General features: G+C 38.0%; 1 protein-coding gene across 2 annotated transcripts in view; it reads left to right on the top strand.

The window, feature by feature from the left end:
* Positions 1-19,707, top strand: part of trappc9 (trafficking protein particle complex subunit 9) — a 302,989-nt gene that overhangs the window by 52,454 nt on the left and 230,828 nt on the right. For both annotated transcript variants that reach the window (XM_059349529.1, XM_059349531.1), the window contains exon 12: positions 13,620-13,705. In XM_059349529.1, the coding sequence (XP_059205512.1) occupies positions 13,620-13,705 (86 nt within the window). The remainder of the gene's footprint in view (positions 1-13,619; positions 13,706-19,707) is intronic.

The raw sequence follows: 19,707 nt of genomic DNA, 5'->3' as shown, positions 1-19,707 counted from the left end.
TACTAACTTGCCTTTGACTAAAGGTAATTAAACAGGCTTTTCTTTAATCATTATATTTATTTTGTTTTCTTTTTGATACATGCAAATTGCTCTGGTTTTGTCATTATGCAGCACTTAGTGAGATTGATGAGGGAAACATTAATTTAGGCAAGTATTATTAGCATAAGGCTGCAAGTAACAAAATAAAATAAAACTGAAGAGGTCTGACTTCTTGCTAAACACACTGTATAAAAAAATATCCAGAGGCATCTTAACCAATGCAGGGCTCAAAATATGTTTTTTTCTGTGTACAGTAACGTTAGTAACTTCTGTTAGTAAGTATGAGTAACTTACAATTACATACACTGAATTGTATTTCATTTTATTTTCATTTCACCTTTATTTATTCAAGGAGGGCCAAGCTCTCATTTCCAATGGCGCCCTGATTACAGCACAAATACAATACAACACATTACAAGACATATCCATAATAATATACACTGAATTCAACAAGCACATGTACATTCAGAAATCATAAGATCAACAGGAATGTATTTAAAATGATTAAAAGGAATCAGTGTATCCAACTGAAGCTGAGACAGTAGATTATTCCATTTAAAAGGAGCGAAATGAACAAAAGTGAATTTCCCTACCTCCATTTTAACAGCAGGGATATTAAGAGCCAGTGGGTTATGTGCACAAGTGGGATAGTTAAGAGATCTGAAGCTCAGTAGGCTCAATAAGAAGAGTTGAATTTTTTTTAGTAGTGCCTTCTAATAAACGATATACAGTGTTGCTCCCTTCTTAGAGCCAGGGAAGTCCAACCTACATTCTGATAGAGATGGCAGTGATGGGTCATGAACACATCGCCAGTAATAAATCTAATAGCACAATGATAAATTGATGATAAATGATTTACCTGCACTAAAACATTTTTACTACAGCATTTGTTGTTCTTCTTTCTTGGCACTTTTGCAGACCAAAAGAAATCCAACATTGATTGCTACAACATTTTCTCAATGTTTATAATGTGAGTTAAGCTGACTTCCCTTCCCATTAATTTTTGAGAAAATGTCCGAGGTTTTCTTACAAGCTTACATATAGTAAACAAATTAACACATTAGACATGCTCATAGACCGAATCATCCTGAACAGGAATACAGTGAGAATTTAATTAAACCTCTGAAGGAAAACGTGTATTAATTTAATTTAAGAGTTTAAAATTTTGGATATATTTAATGTGTTATTTGTTCTGACCTTCCCAGTGAATTAATGTCCAGGGGAATTCCTTCAGATTTGATATGGTCATTTGAACTTTTTGAGAAGAAATCCATTGCACGTCTCAGCAACCTAATATGGAAAAGGTTTTTTTATCATAGTAGGACCTTTTGGTGGGGTACGTATTCAACATAACCTACAAAATGATGCACATCACAACCTAACGGTGTCTGGTTTAACTGTGTTTTTCATGGTGCTGCTGTTGCGCTGTGGTGCTCTGCCTATGTTGTCCGCCCATGCACTGTAAGTGTCCATGTTTTCATGCCACTGTTATCAGTTATAAATGTGTTTGAAAATAGATGTGCGGCATGTGAAAAGTGTCAACTGGTCAGTCTAAACCGTCTGCACGTTTTCTGCACCAATTTACATGCACCAGAGCAGGTAACGTGCACCTATGTGCATATGCACGTGGTAATACAGCCCTGCAATGTCTCAGGGGTGATTCATGTGTTGGTTTCTTCTTCAGTTAAACATGCAAGCCAGGTCTTGTGGGTCCTTTGTAAGATAAAAGCCTGCCGTCCTTATTCACAAATGTAAATAGACTGTTGGGAAGTGTGTTGTCAGTTTTAAGATATTGCTGACCCCTTTCATCCAGACTGCATATATGCATACATCCTGAACATGCCCGAAGAGAAGACAGTAAGGAGCTTAATGTTTCACAGTAGACGGTATAACTTGCCTTTAGTCAACCGTTCATATTCCAGCTTAAAAGACTTCAGTATTATAAATTGGCAAAACACAGGAGCACTTTAAAGTGACTGCTTGAAGAAGCTTTTGGCACCACTGTGCCTCCTTCAGAACTTCTTCATTAAGCTCTGACAAAGGCCCTGTGTTAAAGCCATTAGCTAATAGCACACAGTCTAAGCTGCCAATCAGTCAATCTGAAGGGAAGTTTCTCCAGATATACACACCAGTTTGTTTACAGGTGTCAGGGAGAATTCTGCACATATATACAAACAACACATTGGAGTGAACGATGCTGTCCTCCACATGCTTCACCGTGCCCTTGCTCACGGTCTTGTACTGAGGTTTCAGTGCTGACATTAAGGGTGTTTACATTCACATCAGGTGAAACATGTAATAGTAATTAAGATTGTTAAATCTAGAAATAAGCATGTTGAACACTAAAAATAACAAATTAACTCTTAAAACAAGATAAATTCTAAATCTTAAGTTTTTTTTATCTTGGTAAGAACCAAATCATTTGCCAGTTCACCGCTGCTAAAACTTTAATTTATCTTGTTTTAAGAGTTAATTTCTTATTTTAAGCGTACAACATGCTTATTTCTAGATTTAATAATCTTAATTTAAGAAATCTTGTCAAGTGAAATTATCTGTCCATGCAGCAAGATAATTTCCCTCATTTTTAGTGTTTTTATCTTGTTTTTAGACACACCTTTTTTGCAGTGTGCTTGTTTCGTTTAGTGGTTTGTATCTTTCGCAGTCATTTACTAGTTTAAGTCTAGAACCAGATAGATTGAGATCAGGTTGAGGATTTTGTTATTCATCTTTAGTTAGCTGCAGGGTGTGTGTTATTGAAAATATTCTAGTTCTGATTTTTTATGAGTCTCGAGAACATCCAATCACGGCATAAACATGACAGATTCCTTATGAGGATGACATGTCGCCCTTTGTAATGAAAGTCAGCTCCAGTGAATACAGTCTACACACCTCAGGCTTATCACACTAGATGAACCTACTACAAGATTTACAATTCTGCATTCATTACAGTTAGGTGATATTGGCCATATCTGCAATAACTGCCTATCAAATCTGCAGAATTTAATTTTAGTCACATTTTCAAAAATAAAACATCTTCAGAGTTAAATTTACCAGTGAAATCTGTTTATTCTTGAAAAAGTATCATACACAGTTAATGTCACATGTGACAAATGAAATTGGATGAACTTCTTTAATTTAAATTTGTTCCATTCAGTGGTGATATTAATTGTTTTATTCCATTGTGGCTTCTTGCCTGCACTCTTGTCATGGCATCCTTGTACACACGATCATTTTAACTGGTCCAACTTTGATTTGATGACTCTCTCTCATAAATGCTCTAATTGCCTGAGGAACATAGAGTTGATTCATCACTTGGTAAGCAGCAGCAGCAACAGGCTGGAGGCTGTGTTGGAGTGAATCACTGCTCTGTCTCTGCAACTCTGCTGTATGAAAAACTACAGCTTGTTCGTGTTGCGTCTGGAGTGAATCCATTTCAATGTTTTATGCAATCCCAGATGTAGAATCCTTAAACAAAGTGCAATGGAGCATGATGGTGTCTTTGAATAGCAATGAGAAAGTTGGTGGCTGTCCACCGGCTGCTGTGTATTTGAGATCGCATCGGTCTTCAGGTTGTAGACATCAACAGCAACATGTTGCAAGTGCTGAGTCAGGGACATCATGCAGGGCCCCCTTCATCTCTCAGCACTTTGAAGCCCTTTGAGGTCCATCCCTGGCCCTTTGATTAAACAAACTCAAAAGATGTAAACTTCTGCATCAAAGTATAGTGAGGGAATCAATGCATAGTCTAACTCATACAGCATATAAAGTCAAGTAATTGACAAAACTATCTGAGAACTGATGGTACCAGCAGTTTTGAGACACATTTGTTATGTACTGCATAAAATCAATGTCTCTTTTTTTGCTTGCTTTAAAAAAATATATATTTTTAATGCTCCTTTGCAAAATATTTTATATTGCTCCCTGCTACTCTAACAAAAACAAAAAACATTTTTATTATCTTAATTCAGTAAAAGTTGATTTTGAAATCTTGTTTTAATACCAAACCATTGTTTTTATAGAAACTAGTAGCAAAATATTAGGAAAAATATTGAGAGGGGTCTGGCTGCAGACCTGCACTGTGAGGTACATAAAATAAATGTAAAATAAATGAGGTACATAAAATAAAGACCCAAGAAATAAACAAGGGGAACGAAAAATATGTGCTTCCAGTAGACTTGCTTTTATTTTGAAAGGCTTCAAATCAACTTTCGGACCTCACTGTGCAGGTCTGCATCGAAAGGTCCTGACAGTGCAGGTCTGCAGCTACGACCATGTTTTTTGTTTGTTTTTTTTTCTTGATATTTTCTGGTGTTTTTTCACCTTATCCAGTTGAACTGGAAACATATACATTTTTTAAAATCTTTTTAATTCAGCACATCAATACACATCACAATGTATACATAAAATAAAAACCCAAGATATAAACACAGGGAACCAAAAATACGTGCTTCTGGTATGCTCACTTTTATTTTGAAAGGCTACGGCCAGACTCTTGAAAATATTTGGTTTGTACTGTTATCGTACTGGTACAGTAGGTTGTTGGGTTTGGTGCAGCGCTCCAAAATACAGCTGTCCCTTTGTTTCTGTGACAGTAGTACTGAGGACACAAAGATAAAGTGGGACATTTTTGGGACAGCAGAGAAGCCTATCATAACAATTCAAATTGTTAAATTCATGCAACATGAAATATAGAGGTGGGAATCACCAGAGGCCTACGATTTTATCCCAATACTTAAGTCACAATTTTAATCATTTTGTGATATGGTGAGTATTGTGTTACAATATATTGTGATTTAACTGAACAAATTTCAATTGAATCAAGAATTGTTTTGTCAAATAAGATAAAATTCTATTTTTCCACAATGAGAGTCAAACCCCCAGACTGACCAACAAAGTATTCAGTCAAACTGAACTGAACTGATATCAAATGGACGACAACAACTGCAGCATTTTATCAAACATTCCTCAACTTCAAGTTTCACTTCTCTAAATTTTTATGAATTAAATATAACGCCCACAAATGTAATAATGCCCACAAACGTAATAAACCACAAACGTAATAAAAATCTGCAGTTTATATTGCAATAATCCCACAAACGTATTAGCCGCTACTACAAACATAACACATGATTTCCCACAAATGTAATAATGCAAAGAATAATGGTTGTTGTTGTGGTGGTGGTGGTTGTTGTTTGTTTGTTTGCCTACACACACACTACTAACACTGACCGAGGGTGCAAAATCCAGCTGCTGGCTTTATTTGAATAATAGGCTAATGTGACTCATATAGTTTTCACACCCAAAAAGTTAAATTATCTTGTAGTGTGTGTATAGACAAACAAACAACAACCATTATTCTTTGCGTTATTTGTGGGAACGTATTACAATATTGAAAGTTGAAGATTTTCACTCGCCACAAACATAATAGTTATTACATTTGTGGTTGAAATCTCGTGTTACGTTTATAGAAGGCAGCGGCTATTAAGTTTGTGGAAAATGTATTACGTTTGTGGGATTATTGCATTAAAAGCTGCAGATTTTTTATTATGTTTGTGGTTTATTACGTTTGTGGGCGTTATTACATTCACAGGCGTTACAATGAAACATAAAAAAAGCCTAACTTTGCAGCTTTTTTTTCGTCAACTTCCCGACACAATATCCTGACGCACACGCCTATAGATTCCTTAGATCTTCTAGTTTCATATGATACCAGTATCATGTGATCCCCAGTATATTCCTAAAAGTGAGCCCACTACAGCCTCCATAAAAAACCAAAACGTCTATTGGACAGAATGAGAGGGACAGAGCTGACCCTAGTTAGAAACAGTAGCATGTTGGCTGAGTTTTTTCACGTTTATGCAGCATTGATCCGTTGTGCGATTGAATCCATCAGCCACCATTCTGTTGCTAAAAAATCTAAAGACTTTGTTGTTTTTGTGTGTAGCCACAAGAAGATGTGTTATGTGATCATCTGACCATATTTTGATAAGAGCCTTTTCTTCATCATTAGACAACGTCAACCCAGAATGCACTGTGTTGTGCTTCGCTTGCTTCCTTTGGTTCTTTTTTGAGGAACAGAGTTTGATTCTTTGGTCCACACCAGAGTTTGTTGAGCAAAGCTCACCAGAGTTTGTTCTTTTAAAAACATTTTTTTATTATTGGTCTGTCCTGCCATGTACAGCACTTTGTATCAGCTGTGGCTGTTTTAAAGGCCTCTATAAATAAAGTTGATTTGATTTGTTCCAAGTGGGCCAAACAGCTCAGGAGTGAATGCCTCCTTAGATGTTTTTTCCTGCATGGAATGTATGGTCCTGGAAATAATATAAAATGATGTACGTTTCCATTATATTGCACCAGATAACGTAGACTAATTATTTGCCATGCTGCTGTTTGTCAGGTCAGGGACCTCTGGGCCCATGGCACTCTCCTGCTTGGCCCCTGAAAATACAAATAAGTTAAAAGCTGGCTTTTATTTGAGATATTTATAACTCCAGCACTGCTCTAGCATGGCTTTCAGTGTTTACCAAAAATATTTTTCTTGCAATAATAGAGACGACAGGAAGCTGAAAATCTATACTAACAGCCTGAATATTTCTACATATTACAGTATGTTTATCCTGTTTAACTGCCTTACACATATAACCAATCAAAATGTACAAAATCATTAATATTCGATGTGGATTATAGAGAGTGGATCTCAACTGATTTTGAATAAACGGCTAATGTCCGTGCCCTGGAGCTGCCCTTCTCTTTGATCAGGATTTATATGTTGAGAGTCAGATACGCCTCTGGTGCCGTGCGGTGTTGAGAGGTTTCGGATATTAATTCAGACATGCCTTCTCCTCTTAGTCCGTCTGCCTCTGGAGAGCTAGCTGCCGGCTAATGAAGTTAAGATTCTCTCTTAACTCCTTCAAGACATCTCACAGCATGCACTGCAGTAATCCAGCGTTTGAATGATGGGTTAACTGTGAACATGCATTCATCACACAATGGCCACATGTAGGCATCTCTTACAGTCAAGAAGTCAGTTTTATTTCTGTTTCACATACAATTGCAACATGCTTTATTATTTCAGCTGCAACCTCATTTACCTTTTTAATGTCCCAACAAAGCTGAGAATTGCCTAGTGCAGGGGTCTCAAACTCAAATTACCTGGGGGCCGCTGGAGGCAGTATGGAAATGACCAAAAAAAGACACAAAAGGACAGAAAAAAGACACATAATGACCAAAAAACACACAAAATTCCAAAAAGACACAAAATGACTGAAAAAAAACACTAAATTAATTAAAAAAGACAAAATGACCCAAAAATACACAGAAATACCAAAAGAAGACACAAAATTATTAAAAAAAGACACAAAATGACCCAAAAAGACACAAAATGACCCAAAAAGACACAGAATGACCAAAAAGACACAATATTATTATTTTTTAAAAAGACATAAAATGACCCAAAAAAGACACTAAATTTACACAATTATTACAAGACACAATTATTAAAGAAGACACAATTATTAGAAAAAGATACACGGAAATACCAAAAAAAGACACAAAATTATTAAAAAAAGGCACAAAATTATTAAAAAAAGACACAAAATAACCCAAAAAAACACAAAATTATTATTTTTAAAAAGACATAAAATGACCCAAAATAGACACTAAATTTACACAATTATCACAAGACACAATTATTAAAGAAGACACAATTATTAGAAAAAGACACAAAATTACCAAAAAAAGACAGTTACCAAAAAAGTAAATAAAGGGACCTTCCATACACAACACGGTAAAGTGCCATTCATATAAAATTCACATTAAACTTTCAGATCAAGGTGAGGGCCACAAAATATTGCCACTAGGGTTGCAATTGGCCCGCGGGCCACGAGTTTGGGACCCATGGTCTAGTGTGTACTTCCCTTGTCATCAGTGGAATTGCACACTATAGAGATATTCTCAAGGACTTCATTATGCTCAGATATGTGCCACAGCTGTAACCTTTTACTGCTTCAGAGTAAACCATCACTTCCCACTTATTCATTTTACTGATGGGCAACCAAAGTCTAGTATTCTATGAAAGGCTCTGGCAATTAAGGTGTGTGGACGCTGAGAATATATGTGGGTGTATTTTCACACTCTTTAAATCACACACTATGAATCAGGTTGATGTTCAGCCATAAAAGAAGGGGTCCTCTAATGGGAGATTGTGTTCCCTGTAATTGCTCTGAGACTCAGTTTAAAGAACTGTGTGGTCTACAGCTATCCATTCACTTTGATGTGGTGATAGGCTATTTATTACAGTGCTATATGAGCATTCAGGGAGGTGAACTTTCCTTCATCTAGTGCTCGTAGGGCCAGCAGGGACTCAGTGCGGTCAGTAAGTGTTTGGACAGTGACACATTTGCTATTGTCACATTGGATTTGAAATAAAACAATAACTATGGGGTTAAAGTGCTGACTTCCAGCTTTCAGGGCGCTTTCTATTTCTAAGGCGAGCAGCATCAAACCCTTTGTCCTTTTTATACATTTTGCCCCAATTTCAGAATAAAAAAGAAGGGCAGGGCAGATCAACTGTTATCTGCAACATACTGTAGAAGTGGTATACATCACCTGAAAGCTGGGGTCCTCAAGATTAACTTGAGATGCCACTGATTAATCTGAAAACATTACCTTTTGCTGAGGCACATCAAATGTTGAACGTTTCGACTGCGTAAGGGTTTAAAAAGTTATAATATACAGTCATAGAAAAAAAAATGATTAGACCACCCTTGTTTTCTCCTTGCTTTCTTGTTCATTTAATGCCTGGTACAACTAAAGGTACATTTGTTTGGGTAAATATAATGATAACAACAAAAATAGCTCATAAGAGTTTCATTTAAGAGCTGATATCTAGCCATTTTCCATCGTTTTATTGATAATAACCAGAATCATTATCAAGAAAACCATGGTTTAGTTGTACCAGCCTTAATATGAACAAGAAATTGAAGAAAGAAATGGTCTGATATTTTTCTATGACTGTATATTGTTGTATATAAAGTCCATTCCCATGCCTTGTAATGTCTCTAAGTTGTTGTCCTTGGATTAATACTATTTATTACACAGATTTTGTGCAAAAAGTAATCATCATTGTCATAATCTTGTAGTTCTGTGAGCCTGTCATTATCCTACAGGTCACAACAGTTCATCTTATGCTTACGATAAGTTTAAAGAAGTATCCCACGACAATGAAGTGACGACTATGGGGACTAACTTCATCACACATCGATACAGTTGAGCTCATTGAGTCGACAAGGGGCTCAGCTATCCGCCATACCCGTTTCATGCAATTCTAACACTGTTAAACGACCCCAGTATGCAGAAATATTCAATAGGTGAAATTAACACATTTACTGGCATACTGTATGCAAAAACTTAAAACTAACTGCACACCCATGGAACCCATTTTCATTTGGATATCATAAGGTCAGGGTTCACACTACCCCTTGAAAATGGCCATGCAATTTTTTACTTTGGAGCATTATTTAGCCCCTTTCCGACATAGTTGGCATGAATGGATTCCTCTTCTCGAAAGAAAGAAAGAGAAAGTTGTCAGGGGATGTTGGCATCTGTGCAGAGTGGAAGAGATTTTGCATTCCAACACAAACCTCTTTCTGTGTTCTTTTCCCCTTTTTTAACTGTATGGGAGACAGTCGCAACTTGAGAAAGAGAGGTTAAAATTCCAAGAAAGTCCCCAGTCAGACTTGATCTATGGCCGATGTGAATACATGGGCAGCATCCTAACCTTTTAGCTCACCGGTACACTCTATGTCGTCTTGGTCTTTACCACCTGCATGTTGCATCTGTTCACAGTGCCCAGTATTCTCATGCTTGAAAGGTTTCTATACCGGCAGCATACTCTTTTTGACAAAATAAAGTTGGCTGGAGAGCTTCTTTTGTCTGGCTTTTGGACGGATGGATGGACTTTGTACAGCTAGGTTTCAGTCAAGTTCATTTTTATCAAACTACTACTTCAAAAGTCAAGAATGAACCTTCACAATCAATCATTCACTACTGCGAGCTCTTTAAATAGTTCCATTTACAATATTAACTAAATGCCCTGCAGAAATGTGTCTCAACCTGAGACCCTCTAATGACTCACAATTTCTCAAACTCAAAAGCTCGACTTTAGTTATATCTGAAAAGCATTCCCTCCTGCTCTTGGATCGCTTCATTTCACATGCATGACTTTTGCTCCAATGCCCAGGCGTAGTGTGTTTTTATTATTCAGTATGAAAGATTAATGTTGCTGATCGCTTAACAGAATATTTCTCTGTAAGTTTCAAGAACACGGGTAAACATCTTCAGCTCTGTCTCTGGTCAGTACAAGATGATTTTTACAGCACATGAGAGACAGTTTGACAAAATAATTTGCCCAGTAAGGACCCAAACACATAAAATGTTTAACCAACCATACAACCATGCATTGACCCAAAACATTCATTATTGCTTTCTACAATGAGGTTTGAAAGAGCTGAAGCCCTTGGAAATCTGTGCAGAATCTCAATGGCCACTTGAGGAGTTCGGACTGAGGCAACACAAACACAAGAGCAGCAATCCACTTTGTTTTTCTATTTTCTGAGGTGTATTTCACACTTAATTGGCTAGTTACGAGAGCATGCCTGTGAGCCAGACCTGAGGTTGTGTGGGGCTTTCTAGACATTCATATCATAGATATCTTTCTTTTGACTGACTTAATTTCCCAAGGTGCATAGCTGGAGTTTGCCTTCCATAAATCCCCTTTTTCCTGCCAGGGCTGAGCTAAGATTTTCAGGCCCTCTTTTGCAACTCTATTTACAGAAATGGACTCTCCAAATGCACTATAGAATATGCTACATTTCAGAATGGAGATGGCCTCAGTGGGACTAAAGTAGCTTCTCAGTCGAACAGACCCTTTCAACATCTCATTCAGATATGATGGATACTGCTGTGCTGAGCCGAAATCTCTTCATATTGTTTTTCTAAAAGTAAGACTAAGACCAGGTTTTTCCTCTAAGGGTGTTTGGAGCTCATAAAGCCTGCCTGAATACAGCACCCATAATGCAATGCTAACCTACCTTTTACAGTTCACATTTCTCCGGAGGCCATTTAATTAGGTCCTAATATAATGTGATCTCATTATCCCTGCTGTTAGCTCATCACAACAGCTCAATAAATGTCATTCTCTGAACCAACAATGACCCATTGAAAAGGTCCTATCATGCCCTTACCAGCTCCAGGAATTCAAATAATAGGATTTACTTCACTATATTAAATGTATGTACAATACATGGCCCAAGGTATGTGTACACCTGCACATTACACCCATATGTGATGACTGAACATCTTATTCCAAAACCATTAGCTTTAATATGCTGCTGTAATGGCCTCCACTCTTCTGAGAAAGCTTTTTACATGCTGGCTGCAGGGTTTGCTCTCATTCTGCTACAGGAGCATTAGCACTACGAGACAGAAGTGGCTACTTTTTTGATGCAGTGGGGTTGCCAATGTAGGGACCCACAGCAAAAAAAGTTATAATTGGCGCAACTCGAGCAGGACTGTAATACAATGTCATCTACAGCCATCTGGTGGATATGGCCAATATTCCGATATAGGTTTTTTTTTTTTATCCCACGTAACCCATTTATTTTTCACCCTGTGCCAATTGCCTATTGCATGATCCTGGGCGCTACCTTGTCTCTGTCAGCCTGGGCAGAGCCCTGAACCAGAACAATGCTTCCTCCAATACATGAGCAGTTTGCAGACCGCTTCTTGTCACCTGACAGGGGGAGTTTCTGAGTTACTGACCAGAGGGAGGCACTATAGCGACTAGGATCACTACATGCTTTTGTGAGGGGGACAAGGGGAGCAAAAAATGCAAAAAAAGGCCCTTTTTGCCGACCCCAACCGGCCCCCACGGGCGTTGGTGGGAATCGAACCCAGCACCTTCTAGCTATGAGGCGACATCGATACGAGCTTTTATTTGATTTAACGATATATATGATATATATATATATTAATCTCATTTGTATGTCGCTTTGGGTAAAAGCGTCTGCTAAATGACATTGTAGAATTTTTTTTATATATATATATATATATATATATATATATATATATATATATATATATATATATATATATATATATATATTTATCATCAAATATGGTGATAACTTTACAGAGTAGTAATAGCCTTCCTCATAGTGTAAAAAACAGCTATGCATAGTTTTTAGCTGTTTGTACAAAAACTTAAAGTATTAAAAGGACAGGTTGTGGTTCTATGTGAAGTTGTCTGCCTGACTCGTTTCTTGGCAGGACGTGGTAACTTCCTGCAGTCCCAGCTGGTCATCGGACAACCTCACAGTGACTCCAGGAAGTTACTGCGCTGGGCCAAGAAATAGTCCCCATCCCCCCAAAGAAACGGCCCGAAAATATAACTCTAAAAAATCTATGAACAGTGGGATATCACCCTCTGTGCTTAGTTTATTTTTTATGGACTAAACAAAAGAGGTAAAACATGTGAGGTACTGTGCTTTAGAGGTTCTGGTAGGTGGATTTTTTTTTGTGTTTAACAGAACCAGACCAGCTCTTAAGCCATTTCTAGTCTTTTGATTCTATGATTAACATTTGGGAAATGCACTTCATTGTTTTTTTGCGAGTTAGATATAAAAAAAAAAAAAAAAAATCAATACCACTAGTATGATGATTGTATGATGATTTGCTTAGTTTTGCAAATAAGTACAAAATTACATTTGGTTTGTGTATGAATGAAACGTGTTAATTACTCAAATTTAGGAATTATGGCAGGCAGAATTTTTCTAATTTGACACATTTTGACATATTTCAAGTTCATACTTGTATTTTGGTTTTCCACCAGAACATGTTTACATGCTTAAATATTAAAAACATATTTTTTTATACTGTCCGTCTGAATATACCTGTCTCTGTTTTGGCGTCTGTCTCTTTAAAAACTCCTCATTGAAAAAAGCTCAATCTGCTCTGATTGGGTAGTGTTTCTTTGTCTTCTGTATATGCATTCTTGTTGTCTCTGCACCTTCATTGCAGCCGGGGAGTGACTGCACTGTAGCATCACTTTCTACCGATACACAGGGCACTGTTTCAGAATATGGACTCATTTCTGTGCATTTCTCTGTGGATTAACAGTATTTATATAGCACCTACACCTAAGAAAAAGACAGAAGAAGAAGAAATCTCATTTTTACAGTATGGGACCTTTAAAACTTTGAACAGAGGTAGCGTAGCCGTTCCTAAAATTTCTAATGATTGCTTTGAAAAAGCGATCAGCCTAACTGAAGCGTAAAAATCTGGTTGAGCATTCAGCGATCATTCAGTTTGGTTTTAAAATGTTTTTCGAAAATAATCAGGAAAGTTATTTCATCAGACTTTTCTTTATTTTCATCATCTGTCACAAACTGATGCCTTTGATCTGTAATAGCAGTGTAGCCAAATGGTGCATTTCCTTCAGCTCATTAATTACAAACTGCTTTTTAAAACCACTGACATGTTATTTTAAAGCCTCATTTTGATGTCTCTTTTTCTTCTGCCAGACTTCCAGTGGGTTCAAGGAGATGTGTGTGAAGTACAGCTCATGGTCTACAACCCCATGCCTTACGAACTCCGTGTGGAAAACATGGTCAGTGAAATTTCCTACACCCAAACTTCAAAGATACTGTACTGTGTAACATGCTTTGTGAAAACAGGAGGTTGCTGACATGCTTTTCTTGCAGTAGAAATACAAACAGTCCCTCTGCGCCCGCACAAGAATTGCTAAAGGGCAAGGGATAATGCTTTGTACTCATCCTTGATAGCCTAATTAAGGTCCCTTAAAAGCTTCTTTTTGACAGTTTAATACCGTAATGATTGTATGAGATGGTGAGAACGAACTCTCCTCGCTCCTGACAGAAAGAAAACATCACTAGGGAGAGGCACACCCCCTGTAGTGCTATTACTTTTATGGTTTCACACACCATCCTTTCAAAGTGGATAGATTCTATGTTGAGATAAGCATAAGGCCATTCTCTCTCCTTTACTGTGCAAAATAAAATTTGAGTGCAGCTTTGTGACAGCTCAGAACATTTCTTATTAACCCTCTGGAGTCCATGAAACCACCTGCACATTACTTCTTCATGACATGAAGACATAAAAATGAAGCAACATTGAGTCTTGCCATCAGCTTCCCTCTAAAGTTGTGGCTTGAAACTCCATACTAGATTTTTGTCTAATGATATTCGGTCAAGTAAAACCGGATATAATGTCAAATATATTTAGTATAAAAATATAGAACTAGAGATTATCCTCATTTTACCTGTTATATGTTATATTTGCATATATTTTAATATTTGCAGCATGCACACTTTTTCAAGGTCAGATTTGATGTTTTCCTCCTCCTGTTTTTTTTGGGTTCAAAATTTTGATCAAGTAAGTCAAAGTTAAAAATGAATTATCAGGACATATAGGTGAGGTTGCGCTGAAAAAACTGATACCAACATGGCATTGTAAAGATCTTTTAACAGATTTTTAATGGACATAATAGCCCAAGATTTCAGAGGGTGAAAAGACCTCCAAGACCTACGTTTCTGCAACATCCATTTCTAATTTATGGGCTTTCTCACTCCCTACCACTCCTTTTCAACACACCAGTTGAGCCACTTTATCAGGTTCAAGGGTGCAAAAGATTACCAAATAAGGCGCTGTTCTTCCCCGCTCAGTGCTGCGTCTGTTTATGAATGCAGTGATGCAGGACAACCTTGAGATGCAAAGCAATCATCTGGCTCAATAAGAGGCCAGTAGGGAGAGGCCTACCTTCAGCACACGGCACACACACAACCTCACGCAATGTACTACCTGTCAAAAGTGATGTTGCCTTTAATTATTTGGAAAGTCGGGGAACAAAATTGCCGTGAAAGTTTCATGGCAGAGTGTGAACAGAGACAGCGGCCTCTTAATTGTGGCGGCTGTCTCGGAGCTGATGCCAAATAGACTTGGACAGGTCTCGCTGGTTGATTTAGCCGCCCTGCATCGTCTGATAACGGCACATGCTGTTACAGACAGGAAACGCAGGCGGACTCCAGTCTTGAACATCTGGGAAGTGTTTATTCTGGAGGAGTATTCACAAGCGAGTGTGCATTTGTGTATGTTACAGCTCCAGCGAGCCAAATTTGTGTCTGATAAATATCATCATCACTCGATCTCAAAGTGCAGAAGAGAGAAAAATGTTCCCTTCAATCCCTTCAAATATGCAGGAGTTGACTTTTGCTATTGGAAATGATTCTGAAGTTAAAAGACAAAATACTGAAAACAGTCTTGGGTTGATTGATCAAAATCAATCTAAATGATTAGTTGATTCATTTTTTAATTGATCAAGAAAAAATTTCAACAGCAATGTTAATGCTTCGTAATCATTTATGATCGTTCCTTAACTCAAACCCTTGACCATCCAGCTAAGTGTGGACATCGAATGACCGTACAAAAGGAAATAACAATGAACAGAAAAGGAAAGAAATTATTTGCTGCATTATATATTATGTAAAAATGTTTTAATAATGGCACATATAGGAGAGAATGAACAGAGATCAGTCGATAAATATTGGCTGATCTGTTAGGCTCTACTGACCATGATATAGATATGAATATCAGCCAAAATATGAATATCAGTACTGGTATCAGACTCAGAGATCTAGTATTGGTTGGGCTCTAGTTTCCAAGTCCCCAGGAAGATTGCTGTGCTGTACAGTGGTCCCAGTTAGAATTTGTGATACTAAGTCATATATGACGCACATATAAAAGTATGTAAAAAGTAAAATAAATAAATATATCATTTAAATGGCTCTTTGTATCAAAGAAAAAGAGCAGTTGAATACAAAATGAGACTATTTCTCACTTGATTTATTACCTCACAAAACATTCTCATGGTAGCATGATGGTCTCAGTCGCTAAGTCTTCTTCAAGACAATATGTTGGTAATTATGTAAATAACAGGCGGCAACCTCAGGGTCTGAGCATGGAGGCAAACCAGGAAGTGCCTTAAGCTGCATTCTACTGAAAATTCCAGCAGGGGGCGCTAAGTGTGGCTGCAAAAAAAACTGTCCATTCATTAATCATAAAATAAATAATTTAAATTCGTCTTTGTTTAAAAAAAAAAAAAAAACGGCAATAAAATCGCTTTGAAGAATCAGTAAGTTGTTTCCATGGTCCTGATGTGCATGAGGAGTCAGCTGGCAGAGCAACACAAGGGCTCTAGTGAGAATGCTCGATTGGTCCCAAATTGCAAAAGCCTGAAGAACCTTCCTGGTGCATGCACTCGATTGAAGTGTCATCTGAAGTTCGGGGAGCTACAGTCCTTCTCACATTATTTGAGCTGCCTGTTCACAGACTCACTGCGAGGTGGAAATATCAAACAGACAAGGTCAAATAGCGACGAGGATGTCATTAACTCCTCCCACCTCCAGGTGAAGCGATCAGGTCACAGATGGAAGCTGAAGCCCTTCACAGCTCCATGGCAGCTGGGAACCTCAGGTGGTGATGTAGAGCCACGCAGGTGGAGACAGACAGGGTGACGCAAGCTGCCAAGAGCTCCTCTGTACCCCAGACAAAGTGACTGCTGTTAGAGCGGAGCGACCATCTATCGGCTGTACATAAACCCACACACAAGGTCACTTCTCCATCTCCCGTCACCAAGGTGACCCGGTAGTTTGGCAAGACAGGCGCTCCTTCTCAGTCACCACACGACTTCAGCACTAATACCCAGCTTTGTTTTGTGCTTTATTGATTTTCTATTAAAGTGGTGCTTTTTTACCACGATCCCCACCCCCACCCTGTCATCTCAGAAGGGTCATCGTCTGATCAGTCTGTCTCCCCACAAACAAGATTTTTATTAGCTTTTTTCTCAAAGTGACAAATCATACTTTTAGTTTTGTCTCTCGTTTGCTGAACTTAGGTCTTGCTGTAAATATGGATTCTTCCCTTACTTTAGTTATAAAGTAAGAAAAAACTCTCATCAAAATACTAATCATCATGTTATATGATTGAGAAATTGTTAAAATTCTGCCTGTAGTTAAAATCTTCAGCAGATTTATTACCAAGATAAACTTCTCTTTGTTAACTCTGTTTATTGTGTCTGGCTTTCTCTGCATGACTTTCATTTTGTTATCAGATATGCAGTTTTTAATGTGGAAGAGCAAAGAAATAATCATAAATAATAATCATACCATTACCATAGCATTAGTTAAAGCAAAACGAAAGGTTAACTGCACAGTGTCAATGTTGTGCAATGCAGTCAATCCAGACCAACTCTAACAATACAATGCACCTGCTCTAATCGTTATTGTTAGTGAAACAGGCTAATTAACCTTTTCAAGGCTGAATGCAAATGAACTATTTCCAATAGGTTAACACTGGTACTTCTGCTATCCAATAAAGGCAAATAATGTCCTGAAGAGAACACAAGGAGAGTTTAAATCACAGCCGCGGCACCTCAGACGCTCAGCTCTACAGCAGCCTTCCCTCTAGTGAGGTAGTGTCTGCTGTTAGGGATTGATGCAGTCATTACGTCACCTCAGTCTGCCTCGTGCAACCAGCCGGTGTGTACTGGGAATGTAAATACAGATATTCTGAGGGGGAATGAGTACACAGTCAAAAAAAAGCTTTAAAGCCACATCAAGGGCTTTTGTGATGACTAAGAGGCTTAGGTGATATGGCCTGTTTTTGTCACTGAAACCAATTTGACAACTATACACTGTTCTTCACTTGTATTGATTAATGAAGCAGAATATTGAGATACTGCAGTTGAAGCAGGTGGCAACCTCCCAGTCCGATCAGTGAAGCAAACCCGGAAGGGCCTTAAGCCTGCAAAATAACTCCGGTCCTATCTATCTCAACACAAAATGAGACGACTTCTCACTTTATTTGTTACCTCAGAAAAAATACTCATTGTGACATTATGGTCTCAGTCGCTAAGTCTTCTTCAAGACAATATGTTGGTAATTATGTAATAACAGGCGGCAACCTCAGGGTCTGAGCATGGAGCAGAACAATGCGTATCCACGGCAATGTGTCAATAAAGTTATGTATAGCATTATATAGATAGAAAAGAGGACATTCAACCAATGGGTGACGTCACGGTGACTACGTCCATTATTATTACTAACATGGTCATCAGGACAGAAGCAAAGCAAAACAATGAGTTTCTACGGCACCTTTCTCTCTGCTTCCCAACGAGTTAATAAAGGAGGACAAAACGGTAGAGGAGAGAGACTCGCAGCAAAACGAGAGTTAGGGATTTATCTTGGGTCTATTAGAATTCTTGCTGATCGCCAGAATAAAATAAGAGTTACGGTTATAGCTTTATCTTCTTTTAGTTCTGGATTTGGTCACAAAGAATGACATGAGTTTTATTGTTTTTTTCTTTTTGTTTTTTTACCGTGGTATTAAATTGGGTTTGGAGAATTGTGGAATTTCACTGGTACTGGAATTGACATCCCTAAAAGAGACCATGGTGGTGGTTCAGGTTGGAGGCGGTCGTTATAATGACGGAGCTATTGCAGCCTGGTTGATTGGTTTGATGGGTGATCTTTCATTTTGGTCCAGACTGAAATATCTCAACAACTGGATGAATTTGACTGTCCAGTCCTACTTCTGGCAAAAAACCAAAGTGGTGATTGAGGTCAAAGTAGTATCTGAGGCACTCTGATTGTGAATAAAGAGGATTTATTGTCGCATTACGAAACCCATCAAAAACTGTCAGTATTATAGTCTGGATTGCTTTTTCAAGACTTTATTTCAACCTCGGTTTGAATTTCAGAAGTTTTCACCGTCCTTCCGATCAGTTATAATAATTCTGTTTTCACCAATTTAATTTGCTGTGATCTGGAAATGCGGTGACATCATTAAAAAGAAGTCAAAGAAGTCAAGAAAGTCTGGCCTTGTTCCCAGATCTCTGCAATTACTTTTGGAGAGCACAATGATGAAATAACAGATATAAATGATGGACAAATTATATGTAACAGGACCCAAGTTGTACGAAACGGGAATTATCCTTTGAGAGATTTATCATTCAAATTCACTACAAGCTCAATATTCTCCAAATAACACCTCGGCATGGAATATTCTGGCCTCCACAACGCCCAGTGGGAATTGAAACCTGTCTGATCTGTCTTCCCTCTATGTTGTGATCTGTAGGACTTATTTTCAATCACTTCTCAGGCACACATGGCTCAAGTGGCTATTTACCATGGAGAGCAATTTTCTCCAATGGAAATGGCCATCTCATGCTGACAGCGATTTAATCTTCAAGACATCATGGGTGTATTAAGATGATGAATCACATGAAACAGTTGGAGAGATACTTCACACTGAACTGTTCCTGGAGAATCAGGCGGCAGCATATGATTGCTCTGCTTTTTTTTTTTTTTTTGAAAGGGAAAAAACAAATGGGAGCCGTGTTAGCATGGAGTGCACAAACAGTCAAATAAAAAGTCAGATATTGGTTGTTTGTAGAAGTTCTGTTGTCCCCTCTTTATTGGTTTTAAAACAATGACGTTTCCAGCTAAGCAGTGGCTGACTCAGGCTGTCTGGGGGGCAGGGGCAAACAGAATAAATCAGCACTCTATCACGTTTTATTCATTTTCGTTTCAAATA

This window comes from Centropristis striata, chromosome 14, assembly GCF_030273125.1.
Source record: "Centropristis striata isolate RG_2023a ecotype Rhode Island chromosome 14, C.striata_1.0, whole genome shotgun sequence".
Lineage (NCBI taxonomy): Eukaryota > Metazoa > Chordata > Actinopteri > Perciformes > Serranidae > Centropristis > Centropristis striata.
Note: the sequence above shows the minus strand (reverse complement) of the source record. Positions and strands in the feature narration are given on the sequence as shown.